This window comes from Centrocercus urophasianus, unplaced genomic scaffold (assembly GCF_019232065.1).
Source record: "Centrocercus urophasianus isolate 14NV4802_14NV808 unplaced genomic scaffold, USGS_Curo_1.0 seq_23, whole genome shotgun sequence".
NCBI lineage: Eukaryota > Metazoa > Chordata > Aves > Galliformes > Phasianidae > Centrocercus > Centrocercus urophasianus.
In genome coordinates this window covers 2944037-2965405 of record NW_024884789.1, presented here as the reverse complement: position 1 = coordinate 2965405, position 21369 = coordinate 2944037, and the positions used below count along the sequence as shown (strand labels likewise).

At 42.1% G+C, this 21369-nt stretch overlaps 1 protein-coding gene across 9 annotated transcripts in view; it reads left to right on the top strand.

Moving 5' to 3' along the window:
• Positions 1 to 21369, top strand: part of LRRC28 (leucine rich repeat containing 28) — an 89970-nt gene that overhangs the window by 46486 nt on the left and 22115 nt on the right. For 3 of the 9 annotated variants that reach the window (XR_006169919.1, XR_006169921.1, XR_006169918.1), the window contains exon 10: positions 6055 to 7343. Coding sequence is in view for 3 of the 9 variants with exons in the window: in XM_042824681.1 (XP_042680615.1) it covers positions 477 to 549 (73 nt within the window). In the remaining 6 variants the exon portion in view is untranslated. Of the gene's footprint in view, positions 1 to 476; positions 3154 to 6054; positions 7344 to 7798; positions 8475 to 21369 lie in introns of those variants that run through there. The other 6 variants (XM_042824681.1, XM_042824682.1, XM_042824683.1 and 3 more) reach the window with 4 other exon arrangements.

Genomic DNA, 21369 nt, shown 5'->3' with positions numbered 1-21369 from the left:
CCCCTGCTGTCGCAGTGTGACAGCACTGCCTGTCCATCATCCTTGCTGAAGGTCTGGGCCCGCTTTGTTCTCTCAGCTGGATCCAAGGACACTGGACTTCAGTCATTTCATGCCTGCAAGCAGTAATTTAAGAAACACATGAGCGAAGCTGAACCAAAGAATTACCCAGCTATTTTCCTTTCAGCTGTTAAACCTACTGGCTATAACATGCAGCCACACCCTCTGCAGAAGGAAAAACCACATGCAGTTTCTTTAGACTGAGCACATAAGAAACCAGGAAGGTTTTTGAGAACCCCTGCAGTGTTTCCCTGCCTTTGTATTAGGCACTCAGATGTATCAAGCGATTCTTTTTCTAAAGTGTTGAGATCAACTAATCCTGTGCTTTACAAACCAACGTATTGTCTGCTGTGGAATGGGGCCAAAAGCTTAATCTTTATTGACAACTGTTCCCCCCCCTTCTTTTTTTTTTCCCCTAGGAGGACAACTGTTAGTTTTGTGGCATACTGCTGCTCCACCCAGTGTCTGCAGACTTTTGACCTACTGAGTTGATAAACATTTTAAACTACTCAGGAGTGCTGCCAGTTTAAAGCTGCATTAGACGTCGTATCCCGTTGGTACTGGAATACAGTGTGTGTGCCAAAGCAGCAGAAGTGCCCGGTCGGGAACATTAAGAGGCACTTAAATCCTGCCCTATCAAATTTGGATGAAGTGCAGAAACTTTTTCGGAAGTGTAAATACCAAGTTTTTAAGAGCATTAACTTCTCTCAGCAAAGATAGCATACCAGGCAAATTTTTGAGTTCTAAGTCCCTAGATTTGCAGTGTTTTTCAAACTGCTTTCGGGTGGATCCACTGTGTCTTCTGGGGCAGTTTTCATGCCTCTAACAGTGTCCAGCCGATCTATAATTTAAAAACTATATGCCTGAATGGTTTTTGTTTATTGTTCCCATCTTTTACATTCTACAGTTGTATCCAGGTGTGTAAATCTAAGACTGTACATGCTTTTGAAGGAACCCTGTGACTTTCACATAGAACTTGGTTTTATTTTTTCTCTCTCATCTCCATATTTTACCCCACAGAGTTATCCAAGTTTTATACTAAATCTTTAACAGGCAACCATGCTATTTAAATCCATGTATTTAAAGCAGATCTTTGCTTCTGGTATTACTGTGAGCCACACTTACTCCACTGGAGGAGCTAGGATATGTGTGGAGACTGAAGGTGCTGTTTGAGTAACAAAGGCCTATGCTGATATCTGCAGCAAGTGGTGTTGCTCTGGTGTTTGGTGACGTTGTCTTTATTTTCATCATTCTATGCTGTATTTTTAATAAAAACAGTTTCCCTTTTGCTGCGTTCTGAATTCTTCAGGAAGAAGATATTAAGTACAAATTTTACTTGGAAGAAATAGTAATATAAATATTTATCCCTATTTACTCTATTTTGACACTTGCAGCCAGTAGACCTGCACAGAGCTGGTCTTCATTTCTCAAGGTTTTGCATTTGATTTGTGAGAGCTTCTCTGAAGTGTGTTAACCTTAGGGGAGGCTAGAGAAGGGGAGGGAGGGAAGTACATTGTACCTGTGGGTGGGGATACATGCATACCTACAGACACAGCAAAAGAGCTGTGATAAAATTTTTAGTGTATTATGTTCATATTAATTTCAAAGGACAAAGAATGGGGAAAAAGGCCCCAAATGTCTGTGCAAACTAAGATTTTCTTTATGAACAAAGCAGTCTAAATAGTTTTCCCCTTTGGACTTGCTTTCACGTATGTAAATTGTTAATGTATTTATTAAAAAAAAGTTAGAAACTCTTTGTTGATCTAGCAGTGCTCCTGCTCCACTCTGTGCAGCAGATACACGCTGAAATAAATATGAATGAAAAAGTTATAAAAATGGCAAGATAAAGAAACTTACTTGGTAATGTATTAGCATATATTGTGATGAGGAGTGCATACTTTGGAGGGAGGAGGCACTGAAATGTTTTCTTTGTGCCAGAGAAGCATTTGTTCCTATTGCAGGTTTCCTGGCATCTCTTCTATAAACTGAGCATCTTGAGAGCACCAAAAAGACAGTTTTTGAGGGTGGAATTTTTAGGTTGTGCTTGCTACTTGTAAAAAGTATTGCTGGTTTTATTGGGATTTTTTTAGAGAGTTGAATTAGCATTAAGAAATGTAGAACTTAATCCTTCAGGAATGCAAGTATCATCTATTCTTTAAGAATTGTGAAACCACCTAAAATAAATCCTGTTTAATAAATTTTCTTTGCAGTAGGGGAAAGAGCCGTGTCCAAACAGACTTTGTTACAACTGGATTTCTTACTATGTCATTGGACGTATTTTGTTTCAATGCTGGTATCCCCAGAAGGCCTTCCCACCCAGTGGGTTTACCACTGAGGCAACAAAATTAATCTTCAGCTGTTTTTCCTTCAGAACTGCACATTTGAAATGTAAAGTGTCCACAAATGGTATCTACCTGTATCAGAAGGGTGCAGATGTAGTACAGAAGCCAGTATTTTAATGGTTGGACAACTACAGTAGTGGTACAAAGACAAGTTTTTGGTGCAATTGTGTAATTGGGAATTTTTGCTGTTATTTTTACTGTGTCATCTTTTGTAATTTTTGAAGGAGGTATTTGTTGGCAATTTGTTCTCTTTGTAGAAACTCGTGGGCTTTCAAACCAAGTATTTCTGAACTCAATCATAAATTAAATTTTATTTTAGAGTTAAATCTTTTGATCAACTGAAGAACATCATTGTTGGTTTGATTAGGAGTCAGGTGGTAAGACTAGAGCTTGATTTTCATTTTTTTTCTTCCCATAATCATTTTAAAATTTGTATCAGTCTATTATTGTCTGCAAGTGCAGTTCAGCAGAAGAAATTCCAGTCTGTTCTATAAGCAGGATGAATCTTAACTAACATTTTAATAGATGATATTTCAAGAATGGAATGTTCAATGAATAAATGACTTAAATATGCGATTGAAGCTGAAATGTCATATTCTATTTTTATGAAAAAAAGGAAGAGGAAAGCCAATATATAAACTGAAGATGCAGCTCAATTTCAAGTTTCTTTGATGTTTTTGATACAAACAGTGTTTGTATTCATCTGTATCTTTGGGTGATACTGTTCGAGATTAAAATAACTCCATTCTCACTAGTCCAAATTTTTCTGAAGTAGTTCTGTTGTGAGAGTACTTCAGCCAGTTAACAAGAGAGCCAGCTGTGCTCCAGGAGCTTGCTGCTGATTGAACTGCATCGCTGGATTTGCAGTATGAGGTCAAATACTTTTGTGGCTTCTCTTTAAGGTGTTTATTTCTTGGTAATTTTTGATTCTCTTGTTGGTCAGGTCAGCTCACGTCGAGATCGGTTTTTCCTTGCACTGCAAAAAATCTGGTTCCAGCAGTTAAAAGAAGACCCTTCTATAAAAGTCTTTTTTGTCATAAAAATAGGTCTGAAGTCTTATCTTACGGTGGGAGTAGGAGAAACTTGAATTTTCTAGACATAATAAGAATTGAGGTGCGAGAGAGGAAAGAAAGATAAAATTGTGTTACAAATTTTTTTGCTGTAAAATTTTTCTGAGGGACATTTAACTCCTGTCGTGACCAAAGAGCACGTGTTTAAGTTTTGTTCATTATATCGAGCTGTGTTAATGAAATCGAGACCCTGCAGGGTTGTGTTTAAAGATGTGACTTCTTGTTCTACCACAAAGAGAGAGAAGGAGTCTCTTGCTTTGTTGAAAAGTACTTCTTGAGCAGTTGTACACTGGCCACTGTTACATTTGAAGCATTTTTGGGAACCTTCCTGCTACTGCTCCCTTGAGGGGATCAGCGATATCAGTGTCCTTTCCTGAGCAAAGAGCAAGCTGTTAAATCAGCAAGTGAGCATTTTTCTGTTCCAGCCTGATGCTTCTCATCAGTTCTTACTGAAGTCCATCACAAACTTTCTGTTTATTTCATTGTGGTGATCTTGGGCTGAGCAGACTGGAGCTGCTTTTTTGCAAATGTTACACATCAAATTCTACTGAATTCCTTTTTCTGTTATGGAGGAGCCTTGTAATACCTGTGTGGTAACAGCATGTCAGGTTTTACTGACAGCGCAGCCGAGCTGAAGACTGGAGGGTGCCAAACCTTTCACTAGAGAGAGTGACTTTTCAGGCCATTGTGGCCTCATTGGAGTACTACTGATAACAGATGAACTTTTGCCTCAATGTCAGTGGAGGTTGGATCAAGCTCTAATTCATGAGAGAAAAGAAACTTTTACCATCTTTGTATTTCTTGCAAAAACTGGGACAGTGTCATTGAAGGCCATGCCTACTGCTAGGCAAGCTGCCTGCAGCTGAAATTCTGTAATTCCAAGGTGTGATTATCTTTGTCTTTTACCTCCCTCCTAATCTCGTATTGTTGCAAAATGTTACAATTAACTTGTGATGGAAGAGACTGAGTAAATTGAATCCAGAGCTTTTATTACTTTTTGTATTACCAACCAATTTTGGTGAAGCCTTCACTGTTTGTACTGTATGTCCGTTCTTTGGTTTTCAGCCTGAAGTTGGATTGCACCTGAGTTTATTCTGTGTCTGTTGAATGTGTATTGCCTTTTTGCTCTGTGTTCACCAAGTGTCAGTCAGTGTGAAGGTGAGCTTGGTAGATGTTTTATTTAAAGTTAGTGGTGCAATTTATTGTACGTGCTTGTTAATAAATTATATTTTTTTATAAAATTACAGTTCATTAAAGTTAACTAAACTATTGCTCCTGGGGCTATTAAGCTACGTTAGCATTTAATTTACATCACAGCTAATTTGCATAGTAATTAGGTAATAACCCTTCCCAAGGCTGGAGAAGTGGGGTGTGGACACTTCAAAAGACTAGCAAGCCTAAAGCACCACTTCAATTCACAAATCCCTTTGTCTCAGACAGTGTAGTTCACCAGATAATATGTGCAAAACCTGTTGGAGAACAGACTTTAGGCCCTTCTGTGGACTGATCAAAAGAGTGCAGCGCAATTGAAAGTTATCTTTGTGTCACCCTAATGGTCCATAGATGTGGACATGGTTCATGTATTATTATTCACTAAGCAGTGTTCAGCAGGTTTTTTCCCCTCTCTAGAACAAGGTTGGATGCCAGGAATAAGCAGAAATTAAGCATCTTTTTTTTTTTTTTTTTTTTTTTTCCAGTTAGATCATTCCTTGCTGTGTGTTATTTGGTTTCAGTCAAAGCTGCAGCTCTGTATCTGTTCGGATGATTTTTTTCACTTGGGTGTTCTCTGAATTGTTCTGGTGTCAGGTGTGTGCTAGGATATCCATTCTTAAATGAGACGCATCTGGTTCAGGGTGATGCTGAACATCTCTTAAAATTGATGTTTTGTAGGTTTGAGATGTAACCATGCTTGAAAGTTTACAATGATTTGCCTTCTTAGTACTTTACAAATGACAGAATGAGTTTTCCTACCCTTGTGATAGAGGTAGCCTCTATTTACCTGGCAGCAGGAGGATGATGCAAGTCTTCCTTAAGAGACATGGGGGAGAACAGCCTTAACCTATAACTTTTACCAACCACTGCTGTGTCCCTTGTGAATTAGAAAGAAACAAATGGGAGAGCTTAACATCCTTTTCCTTTGCAATTAAAAGTACTTGGCATAAATGCAAGCTAAGTGGAAACTTCAGTGGCTGAATAATGCTATTGTGTGCAGGAAATGAGAGGAGCTGTGGATCTTGCTTGGAAAGGCACTGGCTGTTTTGTCACTTTGAAGCCAAGATTTTGGGCTGTTCTGTGTGGTGACATTTTGGTAACTTATGAACCACAAAGTCTGTGTCCCACAGCTTCAGTGCTTGCTTAACGTTAAGGTACTGTCTTCTATTCTGCAGTGAAGAATCCAGCTAGTATTCTCTAGAGCTGGTTCAGGAGCCTGGCAGTGACCGTTTATAACTGTCAGATTTCTGCCTGCTACATCAGCAAGAGAGAGTGAGAGCTGACCAAATATGTTCTTGATCGCTTGAGGTTTTAAATATTAAAACTCTCATAGCATGCTTTTTGTGTAGCAGTTATGCTCTTCCTGCTTCCAGGCGAAAGACCTTTTCACTTCTGTGAGAGATCTTGAATCTCAACAATGAAAGCAGTTCTGTTGGAAGTGGTAAAGTGATTTAACTTCCTGATGATGCCTTCCAAGCAGCAACCAAGGGCTGATTTCTCAGGTACCTGATCTTTTGTATGTTCATGAGGATTGCCAACACTGACCAGCTCTTTCTGTCAAGGAAAGTTGTCAGTCATTGATGGCTGTTGTGTTACTAAATGCAACTACACCCATGGTACTACATCCACCACAGTCCCTTCAAGGTGTTCTGCTGTCATTTTCTTTGTTTCTCAGGAAGTTATATGTATAATCTTTTTCTTCAAATCAATTGAGAATGCTTTCTTGTAATGTGAAATGCCATACTGAGTTTGGTTATTGATCAGTACTCTGAATGTTCAGTAAATGCACTTTTAAGAGAGCAAGTCAGGCTGCTCTACTAAGAAAGCAGAAAAATGCTTTGTTAAATTCCATTTTGTTCAGTTAAGGTCCACTGCAAGGATGTCATTTGTTAAAGAGGCAGGGTACATAATTGTTGATAAATTGAAGATATGGTGTACAGATGTTGCTAATCTTGCATATATCCCATGAAAAATGTTTAAAAGATAATGAGTGTTCTTTCTGGAGTTGAGTATTTTTACGCTCCGCTTGTAGCTGTTCTGTTAATCTTCCTTCATGCTTTATAATTCTGATCATTTTGTTTTATTGTTAAAGCAATTAGAAGAATCAAGCTGAATGTACTTGGCCAGTTTCTGGTAACTGTGATTGCTTCTCTGGCACAGAAGGTTTGGAATGTTCTGAGTATAGGCTTAAATCTGGCTGCATTTGCCTCTGCACTGACTCTGTTGGCTCTCTAATTTCATTTTGCAAAAAGTCAGATCAATGCATGAAGAGAAGAAAAACGCTTTCTGAAGAACGCCTGGCTTGGAAGATGAGCGGCAACATCTCTTGTCTGAATTCTAGGTAAGTGCTCCTTTTAAAGTGGGATGAAAGGCAGGAGTTGTCCAGGAAAATTTATCAGGACTAATTGTCACTTTCTATATTCACGCCTTACTGCTCTGTTTCTTTGCAAAGATAGTAACTGCCACAAGGAGATGGCTTGTATCTGAAATCTCCAGTAGAATTATGGTCTAGAACTTAATCTGGTATTTCTACTGATGTGCTCATTACTCACACAAATTAATATCTGCTTTTGTTTTTCTTCCTGTAGAGTTGTGACTGTGCCCCTACTTTTCTCAGTGCTGCATTCTGTGGGCAGTATGCAAACCCTGGCTGTGATTCCAGGTACGCTGATACCATGTACCATACTGATATCTGTGTTCCCTGCAGAGTGACACGAGTTTGGAAAGTGTGTAATCACATATCTGTAAAAACTACTTGGATCACAAATGTGTATTTTCTTCTGACTGCAGATGAATAGAAGATATCTAACTTTTACATAAGTTAATGGATTCATTTTTATTAAATCAATGCTGCATATCAGACTTGTAGATCTAGCAGTATCTAATCCTGGCTCTGAAGCCTCCGCTATGAAACCTGGGGGCTCACATTTCTCCTGTAGCTCTATCTTAACTGCAGCCAGACTTCACTCTGATTCCTAGAAGCCTACTTGGCTGAAGGTTTGAATTGAAAAGCTTTTTTAAATTTTTTTTCTAATTTTTTTTTATTTTTTACTTTTCCCCAGAGGCAGATCAAATAGTGTAGGAGCTGATAACTGCTAGCTAGAAATTTCTTTCCAGGCCTGAGCCGTTGCCCCTCCCTCCCTGCCACGGCAAGAGGCGTGCTGCCTGACATCCCTGCCTGACTTGCTGCTCTGTGGCCCTGAGCTGCAAAGAAGAAAAATATTGATTCTGGTCCATCTCATTGAAGTATTATCGTGAGGTGTTCACAGACATGCTGGGACTGGTCCTTTACTCACAGGAACATTTATCCAGGGGGATCAGGTGTGTTATGTGGCAAGAAGCAGCAAGAGGGAAAATGAATTTACTGTTTTCATTTACAGTCAGTAGCCTGAGACCTTACTGTGGCTTTAGGTATTCCTGATTATTTTCATATGTGAATGCTCTTTTTTCAGAATAAAAGTGCTTTGTTATAAAATATCTGAATTCCTTTAATTTCATTTAGGAATAAGTACATCCACACACCTGGAGTTTAAATCTGAGTAATTTATTAATGAACACTCTGCTTTCTTCTGGGTCAGGTCTCACACAGCTAAATCCTTGCATTCATTTAACACAACTGGTTTCATTGTTTAAAATTATTTCTTCTGGAAAGCACTTGATTGGAAAAAAAAAAATCTACTTGTAAGAGATTTCTTTTTTCAGGTTTTTTAAGGTACTTAAACAGTTGGAAAACACTGCATTGGAAAATGTTATATTTCAGACTTTATGGTTTTGCTGTGGCACATCTGTCTTCTGGCACTTTGAAAAATTGTGTTGAACCAATAAATTAGGAAATGCAGCTTTTAAACATGGCTTGGAATATTAAATGTGTCTTAACTCCCAGCCTTTGCATTTTCCAGTGAAAAGATGGCGGTCAGGAATGCTTTGGACTGGTTCTGTCCAGGTGTCGAGGTTAGCTGCTGCACACAGGTGACATTCTTGTTTGCAGCCCTGCTGCCTGGGTGTGGGTTGAGCTCCCTGCACACGAAGGAAGGCCACTGCAGGGTCTCAGCAACTGCTGTTAAGCCTCCCATTGTGAGGCTGGCAAGGGAGGGAGGAACTGAATAGGGAATGTTTTCTTCTCTGACCTGTCTTCCTTCATCTCTGAAGGGCACCATGTCGTCGTGCCTGTTGAGCAGTGGTGGTAGCAGTGTGTTCCTCCTTGGAGCACACAGACATGCTGTATGTTTCTCTGTGTGACTTGCTGCTCTGGTGCAATGCTGTGATTTAAAGCTTACTGTTTTTTAGCTGTGTGGATGTGTTCTTTTGTTTGGGTGTGCCAGCTTTCTAAGGAAGGATGTGCACATCCATAGTGCAGCGTGTGCACTGTGTGTAAGCACAGGGCAGAGCTTCCCTGAAGATATACTGCTAAGCTCTTTAAGATTTAATACTCTCTTGAAGTTCAAATCAGTGTAGGGGAAGGCTTAAGCAGCTTAATGGGTTAAAATGATCCATGACTGTGTCCTTCAGACAGTTTAAAGTCCCTCCAGCAACCCAAGCAGGCCACCTGTTCCTCTCCCAGACAAACAGGTTAGCCTCCTGACCTTTATTCTGCCACCCTTCAATTTTGTCTGGCCTGGCTCCATGTGTGGAGTGATTGTTCTAAAGTTTGTCATTGTTTAAAATGCCACTTGCTCGAGTTTAATGTGCACAGCTGCAACCTGAGCCACTGCTGTGTGTTAAGAAGACTAAAACTGTTGGACTGACACCAAAAGATCTGCTTGCACTTGGCATGTCATAAATTAACATCATTCTTACCTGCCAGGGATGATTCACTGCTGGCTCAAAGCATATTTAAACTTTAGAGGATGCCAACAAACTGGGCGGCGGTTTGACCTGCCACGTGGCCCAGGCCTGCTGCTTTTCTCTCCCCCTCCGCCTTTCTTCTGTTGCAGTGTGTTGGGAAACAGAAGCTCTTTATGGCCTTATGAGAGCATCTGTTTGTGTGCCTCCTGCCCTCGTCTGCCAAAAAGTTGGCCTGTTTGTGGGAAGATCCTCACTCGCTTCCAAATTCTAAAGTGGATTGTTATACCCTCTTTGAGGGAACAGGGAGAGTTCAGTGCTTGACTAGCTGGTAGCATCTCATTGTAGCAGCTTCAGAAGGCTTTATTCATACAAATCTCGCCAATGCTGGTCAGGTTAGGATGTGATGTCCTCTTAGCATCCCAGAAACTGTGTGTAAATTTCACGTTAGAGAGGTACACATCACCAACTAACAGCCCACAGCAGGTGGGTTAAGCTTATGCCCATGGTAGGCAGCACAGGAGACAGAAGGAGATCTCCTACATGGAAATGAGGGAGATCATGTTGCAGGGTTGTATGCCAGAGGTTGAATGTGCTCTAGGAGCCCAGACTCCCGGACTCCAGCCTTGCAGTGGGGTGCTGGACTGTCCTGAGGGACACACTGAGCATTGGGTGTTGCTACTTGTCCCATGCTGCAGCTGCAGCCACCAAGCACCTCTGGGTGCGGGCCTTCCACTGCATCCAGGAAGATCTATGGGGCTGTTGCAGGGTAGAGAGGCGTAGGAATTAAGGGATGGGAGTCAGTTACTGAGGAAGGGCATAAATGTTTTGAAATTCAGTGGATGGGGGAAGAACAGGGGTGAGTGGCTTTGGTGGATGGGATGATGTTCATCTATTTCTGTACAGAGACCAGGCCTAACAATAAGAGGCTTTGCAGCCTTGTACTTCTCCTGCAGGGCTGATGTGCTCCCCATAAAATAATGTTAAGGTATAATGTGTTCCCTCAGTCAGAACAGCTCCTTTGCTTCCCGTGGTGCCTATTTACCTTGGCTCATCCAAATCATTTGTTAAATACCAAGTTCACGTTAGCAGTCTTGTTTGGACTTTGAGCACTATGTGTCTTGCTGTAGAGAGCAGCAGAGATAGAAACAGGCCCCGTATCTGTCTGAGATGTGTTTGGATCTGATGGAAATACAAGATGTAGTACAGAACAGGGTGTAACCACGGTTTGGTTACGGATAATTATGGTAGGCAATGCCAGCAGCAGAGTGCAGTTCTCCTGTGTTCCCCACCACATGGGCACACAGGCTGGCAAATTAACTCTTACGTAACTGTTGCTTTATAATCCTCACCATATCCATTATATTTGGTTTTCCTTTCCAGCAGGAGAAAAAAATTAGTCAACTCTGAACAAATGAGAAGCAAGTAGACCAGGAAAAGAATCATCGTATTCAACAGAACTGGCAGGAGATCTGGCTTTGCAACCCCAGCTTACCTATTGACATTGTTCAGGCTGCAGCAGCACATCTCCTGCATCAGCATCGCTGAAGAACGTTTAGCAGAACAGAATCAGAGGACAGAATGCGTCTGTAGGACAAGGACTGCAGCTCTGTTCAGCTTGCAAACACATGGTGATTGCTGCCTGCCCAAGCTGCATAAATGGTCATGCTGTGTCTCTATTTTATTTTGTGGGCAGTGCGGGTTGTTGGATTTTATTATTTTCTGTCTATGCAAGGTTAACGTGAAGTACGGAGCTGGTTGCTGGGAAGTGGGGACTGCAGTTGGTAATAGAGGTCTGTTTTCTCACTTTCTCTATTTTTGTCTCTGGGCAGGATGAGGTACATCAGGGGAAAATCTGACTTGCAACAGAAGCTCAATTTTAAGTTGGAGCTAGGCAGTCCTGCAGAGAGATTTACTTACACCACAGCTGTCTGTCATCTCAGGTCAGACTGCTGTGACTTGTCACGCGATGGCAACTCTTGAAGTTCAGTGTCACTTCTCTTGTGGGTGACAGCCCTAAGGTAGGGTATAGGATTGCACCAAACCCTGATCATTTCATTAGTGTCTAGTGTGTGTTTGATGCCTGGGACAGGGCGTCTCCCTGTTCCCAAAGGTCTTAGAAACGTGCTGAAAAGGTGATGTATATCCTCATGTTGTGAGGGAGTGGTCTTCATCAGACTCCAGTCAGGATTCCTGGTTCTTATACCTTTCCATTTTGCTTGGGGCACCTTTTCTGTGTGTAACCCTGCTAGTGGTCTGTTATTTGCAGAAAGATTCTTTGCTTGCAAGGAGAGCTCTGCAATCACCAGTGAAGTGAAAACTGCTCTTTGGAAGAACTCTGGTTTTGTTACAGAGCTCTGAATCTCTCCAGGTGAGTCTGTTATCAACAAGGTTACCGGATATCCTTGCGTCTGCTCAGATAAGGAGATGAGTGAATCCAGCTGAATTGCATTTTCCAAATGCCCCCTCTAAAATGAACCACAGAGCTGATAAATTCTTTACCCCTTGCCCCTGCCAGCTCTGCTGGTTTCAGCTTCTTGTGAAGCTTAAGAGAAAAGCAAAATCTGAATAGCCACAGTGCTATAGCAAGTGTCAGCTGAGAGATGGGCTGCAGCAAACCTAGATATGTGTCAGAGCCACTGCCTGGCCTCGGAGGGAGGATGCCAGCCAGTCTGTTTTGTGGACGGTGCTGGAATGTTTTGGTTCTTGCCACTTAGGTTTGAGGAAAGGGAGAAGCAGTTCTAAGCACTACTGCAGGTGCCAAGAAAGGCATGCCCCCTTGGAGTTGCTTCTCAGTAGATGTTAGAGCAGGAGTCTGCAGCTGATATTACCAGATTTTGCTTTTTGTTGGTATAAAGATCAGAATCTGGCCTACGGTAAGCATGATTGTGTTTTGGCGGTGGGTGTGAAAGGAGAAACCCCAGAGGGTTGGGTGGCAAATTCTAGTTCTTTTCTCTTCTGTAGATGGCCTTCTGGATACACAGGGGGAGTGAAAAATGTAATGAAATTCCCAGAGCCTCTTTGTGTACTACCAAGGTATTCTTGCCAGCTTAGATGCCCTAAGATGTTGCTGCAGATGGAAGGACCAGCTCCACAGATAGAGCTGATTGCAGATTAACCTGCACCATGGTACTAAGATAACAACGAGAGGTGCTTTCTTCACCTGGGAAGTAGAACACCATATAGGTACTGCTGCCTTTCAGGTAAAAGTAGCTGAATAAAGGGCACAAGCTCCTTTCAAAACTATCTTTCCCTTTTCAAAGTTTACTTGTGTGTTCTGCATTACAAACTGAGCAGTATAAACAGCAGTAAAATTGTGATGCATCCCAAATTCTAGCTGTGACAGTAGGTTTCATGGCCATTGCAGTTTGCAAAAGGTCTTCTAGATCCAAACCATCTGTGGGGTTCTGAAAATGCAAACTATTTGTCTTGTCTTACCATGATTTACCATGGAGAGGTACTGTGATGTGCCAGAATCTGTAAGAAAAGAGCGACCTGCACGGCTGGCAGTCCTGAGGGCCTTGTATAGGCTTCTATTGAATAGATTGATCACTGTCCTGCAGCACTTAGTGGTGGAGAAAAAAGGAGGGAGGAGGTTTAACAAATGTGTCATATGGTTTGTGTTGCCTCCGCTATTCTGAACCGCTTTCTGCTCGCACAGCAGGGTTTTTCTTTGCCTCTGTTTCCTCTGTGCAGATGGTAGCAATAGGTTTCATTTCCCCCCACCCCAGCCGTCAAATTAACAGCCTTGGCAAGCTCTCATCTGCTGGCTAGTTTTGGGTGGTGCCGGTGGATTGCTCCACTCAGTACATTTCCAAGACTGGCTCTTTAACCCAAGCTCTATAAAAACAAACTTCTTTTTGTTTATTTGTTTGAGAGAAGGGACCTTGGGAAAGCAGATGCAGAATTCACTCTGACAGCATAACTGTGTGTTGTCTGCAGAAGGAGTTGGCTTTGAGTTGCATTAGAATAGCAGACTGGCTTCTTGCACAAACCTCCCATAAGCTATGGGCTGAATTGGGAAAAACCGATGGGCAGAGGTACTGGAAGCAGTCCGTTGTTCTGTTAAGGCATCTGCAGGAGGGACTAATGAAAGCTCTGGCCTCGTATCTCTAAATCTCACAGCAGAGCTTTTTAATCTACCCAGTTACAGTGATCAGCAATATCCTGAGCTTGTGAGCTTGCAATGTGTTTTTCTCTTCTTTCCCCCAGTTATGTTAAACTAGTGCAGTATGAAAGAGCAGTGCTCCAGATGACAGCCCCTCATCATTCTCCAGTAGCATTAGTGGCAATATTTAGCATAAGGAGAAATTAGTGGTCTGAACTGTTCAGTTGATAGATGATGATGCAAGTGGATCCTAACCAGAAAAAGGTGAAGAATTACCATTTTTGTTCTATAAATGTTACAACCCAGCCCAAAAGAGGTGTACAATACATTTACTGAAACTTTACAGAAAGTCTTTAAGAAGGGCATAAACCAATGTCAAGTGCTCCTGAGACCAGGTCCTTGTGCCTTTACTCTTCTGTATTTTGTTTGTATACATGAACATTAACATTTATAAATACCAAATTATGTCTATAAAACTGTATATGTATATAGTTTATATACTGAAGGAATTTAACACAAATCTAAATTTCTTTCATTGCCTCTCTGTCTAGCTCAAACAGCTGTGCTCTTGACATCTTCCTGTAGGACAGAAGTATGTGTGCGCCCATCTAGATTGGGCAGCTTTGGACGTGCAGTGCCTCCTTACCTTTTGGGGCTGACTTAACGGTAGAGAACTGCTGTGACTTTTGGCTGCCTCCACTGCCTTGAGGATATAGATATAGTTGGAAATATTGACTTATCAGGTGTTTCATTTAAACTTGGTTCTACTTGAAAAAGAACCTGTATATCCAACATAGTACCATGCCAGGAACTACAGAAGATAGAGCCACTGCTCAGCTTTGCATTTGTTTCTCATATGTGTTCCAGGACTGCTCTCCTCATACTTCCTCAGTAGTTGTTTTCATCTGTTCCTGGAGCTGTGTGTCTAAGGAATGACTGGTTCTGCTGTTTGAACAATACCTACTCAGTTTGCTGCTACTGCTGCTATTGCTTGTGTGTTTCCAAGGACCCATGCTAGGTGAGGTTATCACAAGCTTATATTTTAGTGCTGGACACCCATGATTTAAGGCTCTTAGGAGTAAGATCACTGCCATCAGCAATTAGGCTTGCTAGGATAAATATTCACTGGAAGTTCAGACCCACTATTCTTGAGGAACCACCAAACTGCATTTGCTGTGAGTTAGCTCTCAAATATGGTCTTTGCAAGCCTATCCTCAGCATGACAGGCAACGCTGTGGGCAAAAACTAGTCAGATTTAGTCCATGGTTTCAGTTCTCTGTAGGTTAAACCTACACTCTGATAAATTCCCACCTCCAAGTTTTATTTCCCACCTTCCACTGTTTTATTTCAGTGGAAGTAGTAATCTTCACAGCTGGCCACAGGCTGGGGGATAAGGAGAAAGGAGTCTGAGATGCTTCTGCAGTTTACTTCTGCAGTTTTCCGTCCATATCAATGTACAATACTAAGAGCAAAACAAAGCGTCTTCTAAAGCATCAGAGGCCAGAAGGTCTCCTTCGTATGGGGCTTTATGGAGATGGATGGGTACTGCACAGCCTCGAACACAAGCTATTTTAATTCACTAATTGAAAATAAAACAATGTTTATTGCATCAATTGAAGGGTCTTTTTCTCACAGCTGATTGAGAAGTGAGCTCTAGCTGCCAAGTAAAATAAGGTTTAATGTTACAGTATGCTCTGGGAAGGGCAAAGCAATTACTCTGCAAGCAGCAAGACACCAATAGGTAGCACACACAGAAATATATAAATCCATGCCAAAGAACTCATCTGTGGATTGTGACATACACAGGACTAAGCTGCAGGAAGGTGTTGCAAAATAGGAGCTGCTAACAGCAAGTAACCCTTGTGACTGCAGGTGAGGACACTGTCCTTTGGGATGCTCTGAAGAGCAATTCTCTCCTGCCACGCACTAGCTGTCAGCCTGTGTCTGGCACTCTGTTATGCAGAGCTAGGCAGGAGGTGGCTAGAATTGTAGGTTTCCTTTTAGTCCTGTCTTGTCAAGCTTTGTGCTCTGGCAAACACTGGTGTTTTTTGTTCAGCAGCTACTAAAAGCTGGCAAAGAGCAAGTTCATCTTTCCAGGTCTGCTTTCTGCTGTGCTGTGGATGCGTGCAGCCTCTGTGAGGTCTGCGTGGGCTTGGTGTTGGGGAATGGCTGTTTCCCTGCACAACAGCCACAACTCAGCAGTGCTGGAGGGCAGTTGTCAGTGGGCATCTGTTTTGTCCTCTCTGTTCGATGCCAATAAAGTGGGTTTGCAGGGCTGTCATGGTTGCTGTGGTCCCAGCTGGGTTTCATCTGACTCATCTGCTACACTGGAATAAATGACCAGGGTCTAAATACTGTTTTACTGTGGCTGAATCTGAAAGCTCAAATATCAGTACAAACGGTGTGCTGCTATGCAGTGTATATATTTATAGACAGAGTTTCCCTGCCTTTAGGGTATAAATGCAGGAATAAGAGTAGGCAAGGAAAAAAGGAGGCTTAGAGAGGCTGAACTGTTTGATTGCTACATGCAGAGGACATAAGTTCAAATCAGATCTCACAGAAAAATATTCTTTCCTCGTTTTAATGACAAGGGAACATGGAGGGGTCTCTGGTAAACCAGATCACATGAAGATGGCGTCCTCTGAAACTGCTGCTGGGTCGCAGGCTGGCACTATAGACTGGCCTGAACAAGAGGTTCATGTGGATCAGCATACAGTTATTGTCTGCATCCTTTGTCGTGACAAAGCCTGCACCTGTTCTGTGCTGGTGCAGCCAGGAGCCTTGTGTTGCTGTCCCTTCTCGGCTCAGTATTGCTTTGTGACCAGCATTTAACAAGGCAGTTTACAATGGCTTTGACACCATTTGGATAGATGAAGCTGGCTCACAAAGCATCCACCCACTTGCTAAACAATGCCTTCAGCACTGAATGCATTAAACTGTTGCTCTGCTGTACTGCCTACATGCAGCTTTCCAGGTGGAGTTTGTTTTTGATGTTATCCATCCCCCCTACTAGTTTGTCAGCCAGCTAACTCTGACTCCACCTCCTGTCTCTCCTGTCTATAGTCTTTATTACAATTGTAAGTAGTCCACGTGTGGCAAGTTCATTCATAGACCACAAACAAGCAGCTGATTTTTGTTGCAGAAAGTCTCTGCCCTTTCAGTTAGAGAGCTAAAAGCCAGGAGCAAGAATTAAGTGAAAAACTAAAGGATGCTGTATGTATTTGTTGGTAAGCTCGGTCTTAGTCCACTTAAGCACTCATCTCATTTACTAGAATGCTAAGGGGGCCAGGGTTATTATAACTTCTGTCAGAATTTTTGTGTGCTGCACTGGTGATTTGGTGTAATGTTTGACTTAATGGAATTGCAGAGACATGAAATTTTGAAGAACCCTTGAATTAAGTTGAGTTTTATGTGGCTGTGATTGCAATTTTGAGTCAAGCTTTAAAAAAAAAACAACACTCCAATGCAATGCAATAACAATGCCACCAACAACTACTTTCTTTTTTAACCAGAGGTATATAATCTTCCTTGGAACTCTTGCGAAGCATTAAAAGGATGGAGAGGTGGATACTGTGAGCTAGCACAGTTAGTTGCAAGGGCTGGGCTTTTTGAGACTTCTCCAAGGCAAATCGTAATGCATGTATGTTGAAACTTGGAGTGAGTAAAGAACCAACAGCTTTCTGCTGTAGTGGCACAGTTGGCTGGGAAATGGCCCAAACACAGAGGAGGTTTTTTTGGGGCAAAAAAAAAAAGGAGAGAGAGAAAAAGGTAGCTGTCTTCAAGTGTGTTTGAAATAATGAAAAGAACTGATGTGCAAAGCGATTAAGAGATCTTTGAGGATCAAAAGCCTTGATTCAGTTTTGCCAATAGAACAAAACTTTTCGTCTGTTCTTATGTAGACCTTAAAGTAGGGCAGGCAGGTGTAGTTTTTAAATGATTTCGTTTCAAAATTTACTTTCGGCAGTGGGAAAGGATTCTTTCTGTTTGTTCTTGCTCTTGTTATTCAGTGTCCTTAACACAAAAGGCCAGCCTGGCTCTGAAATGATGAGCAGGGTCATTCTATGAACTGGTGGTTCATTAGTCTGCTTTTGATATGTCAGAACAGTAAGGGACCCTTTTATTTTTTCCCTTTCTAGTAATGCCTGTGTTCTTAAATCAAGACATCTTCCCTCATCATACAGCAGTGGCTGAATCTTTTTTAGAGATTTCCTAAGCAGGTTGTACCAATAATGCTGATCATGTTCAGACAGAGCTTGCAGTCAAAAGTTGCATGCATAAGAAGCCAAGAACAAAGGTTTTCAGTGCTCCATGCAGTAATTCCAGCTTGATGTTGATTTGGAGCTGGATGCTCCCAGGAAGATAAATCTGTTTGTTTTCTCTGGTGGCTGCTTGCCAGCAGGACCATAGAGCAAGTGCAGCCTTGGGAAGGTGAGATACAGAAGTGCAGTTTGATGGATTCTTGTACTTTGTCATGACAAGTGTCCCTTTTCACAGGAGTACCTGGGAGTGGAAGTAGCAACAAAAGAAACTGAAGCCATCTGGGTCTGAGAGCTAAGATGAGATTAGGAAGAAGAGAAGACAAATGTCAGAAATGTCCTTTTCTTTGAGTTTCTACAGGAACAGTGGAAGAGCTCCCTCTTCCTGTTTCAGCCTGCTGTAACCATTGCCTTCCTCTCAGGGTGGAGTATCTCAGTGATCCCAGCATCCTCAAGGCAGCATATTTCAGCATGGATTTGCATGCTGGAGGATCCACAGGGTAGTATTGATTTGCTTTAGAGGCTTCCCAGGCCATCTCTGCTGCACTCTAGGCTGTCTCTGAAGGTTTTGTTTTCGGGGCATTTATGACTGAGTTGCAGTGTCTTGGGGTTTTATGAACAAAGTTGCCTCAGTGGTGGAAGTTGTGTGTTGGTTGTGTCTTGCTGTAAAAAAAAGAAGTTGCTGGCAGCAGGAAGAAGGTATGTGTGTTTCTGTTGCTATTGCAAATACTCTACTGAGTAGGTATCTGGTGTCACAACAGCACAGGTGCTTCCTGTGACCTGGAGCTAAATTTCTGCTGGCATATGGTTTCCTGATCTGTTCTAACTCAAGTCAGATGGTAGGTGGGCTCTAATCTTTTCAGTAGGATGTTTCTGGTATGTGGTTTAGAAACCTGGTCTTTCCTGTAGAACGTATTCGCTACAGATCACGTTTTGTCACCACATGTGTATCAGTGATGGCAACTCCCATTGGTGCTGTTATGGGAACCACATCCATAAGCCACATAAGCTGTCATGCTGTAGTGATGTACCAGTAACAAAAGGGAAATCCAGAACCAACATCAGCAAAAGCTGAATGCTGTGTATGCCCATTAAAAATGGAGAAGTTTTGCTGGTTAAAAAAAAAAAAGTATGGCAAGGTGTGGACTGCAAAATGAATTTGTTCTTTCTTCTCTGATATGTTTTCACATCAGCTGTCCTTGCCTTTTCCTAATGTTCTGCTGTGTCCGTGTGAGTGGCAGCAGTGAAATTTACACCAGGCTCACTTAAATGGTGACAAGTTTATAATCACAAGCCATTTTGTGAGTAGTCTGTGAGCAGTATAAACTGCTCTAACATCAATGTAAGCATTTCTCATTTCAGCATATTATTAATTTGAATACAGCTATGAGCAGCAAGAGTAAAGAGGAGACTTCTGTGCCTGCCTTAAGGGATGGTGGAGTGCAGATGAGGTGGTGCATTATATCTGGACAGTAGCTTCTTCCTTGGTGTTCACAGAAGGAGTTATTTTTAGGAAGATCATATATTTCCCAGTAATTGTTTTGAATGCATCAAAGAACTTGCTGATATAAATCCTGTGATTTATGGTTTTCCACTACTTTTTAATAACCGAACTTAAGTCTTGGATTCACTGAAGCCATTTGGAAAGTTGGGATTATTCCAAGCTGGAGCAAAGGGAGGGAGACTGGTATTTTGCCAAGATCAGCAGTGATTCATTCCCACATTCATGCTCAGCATACAGTGAAGGGCAGAAGCCGGGAATGCTGTAAGGAGAGCTAGCAAGATTATCATGTTGAAGGTGAATCTGCCCTACTCGCTCCCTCTGCTGCTAGATAAGGTCTTTTGAATGAGAAGGACCAAATTCTGTTACGTTTTTCTTTCATCCCCTCTTAGGAAGCCTTGAACATACTAACTTGCCTCCTGCCTGCAAAGTGATAATGAGAGAACTGAAGATTGGCTGTCATGATGAATGTCCCATTAGGTGAATGTGAAGGTCTGGAGAACACCTCAGGATAAATATACTTTGGAAATCCCTTACAAAGACATGTTTTAGTGACTGCTTGGAATGAAGCAATGTCTGTATCAGCTTAGCCCAGCAGTCTCTGGCAGTGTGAATAGGAGCCCTGAGGGACCTGTGCAGGGACTGAGTGGGCTCTGGATTTGTTGCTGGTTCTGTCAGGCTCCAGTGAGATTTGGCCCTGGACACTGAGTTGAGAGCTGGTCGGAGTCATTTAGGTGGGTGATAGGATAATTAAATTGCATCAAGAATGTTGAACTCATATAAAGAGCGGAAGTTTGCCCTGCCCTAGATTTTGCTTATAACACAGTGATCTCTTCAGCCTGAGGATGTTTATGCTTTTGGTGCCTACAGCAGGACTGAAGCTTCATCTCCTAGGGCATCCAGCTAGACAAACAGTCACTAATACATGGGCGTGAGGAATGAAGTGGACTGACTGCCTGTGCCTATCCTTGTTCTGTCCCTCCCTTCTCTGCAGCACCCGGGGGCTGTGCTCCAGCTGCACGTCCAGTAGCTGGGGCCGTACTTATGGAGAGAATGAGGCTCTTACATTGGGCAGCTGAAATGCTTCTCAGTTGTGAGCCCCCTGGGAGCTGACTTTCTTCAGAGACCTCTCCTCCGTGTCCTCGGGCCAGATGACAGAGGAGTAGGATTTCTCATCGTGTTCCAGCTCTCCCAGCCCTGGGAGAGAAGCACAGAGATGGTAAAATACATGGAGCCAAGTATCCCAGCATGGTTCAGTCCCAGCAGAAAGGGAAGTTTGTTGTTTTTGTCATTTTTGCTTTTTTTTTCTTCTTCAGACTGGAGGAAAAAAAAACAGCGTTTTCATTTTTTTTCTTTGTGATCATCCTCTTTGCTTATATCTGAAATACAGTTCTGAGAGCACTGCTGTTGTGACAAGGGGGCAAAAATAAGCAAATCTATATTTGTGGATAAGAGGCAGTAATAAATCCCTGAATTTCCAAATGCATAGAGGAGCATTGACTTCTAAATACCAGAAATTCTAAGCCCTTACCTTGCTAATTCATGTGGCATCTGGAGGGGCTGTGGATTTTTATTTCATCGTGGTATTTGTGGTATTTCCTGCCATTACTGTAGGAAAAAACCCTGTGTGGTAAATGCTGGCTTTTTCCTCCGTTGGTGGCAAACATTGGAACTTGGGTTCATGAAAGGCAAACCAGCATTTTCAGTTCTGAAGGATCTCAGAGGTACCTGGGAAGGAAAATGTCATTGGGGTTGAATGAGGATTTTGGTTCTGTGGTTGGATGCCAACAGAGCAGCTCTGAACAGAATCAAATCTTGTCTTCAGATCCGAGAGTTCAGCGTAAAATACGTTGTGTGGTTTCAAAAGCTGCAGCTTGGAAATAGAGGTTGAGATAAAATTAATATCCATATTTAAAAGTAATCTGGTTGTAAAGGCTTCAGGTACGAGTACTGGCCCTGAGTCAGAGCCCCAGCCTTCAGAAATTGCTGGCTTTATTGCAGATTGAACTGTAGATTGGGCTGCTTAGATTTGTAATGGAAA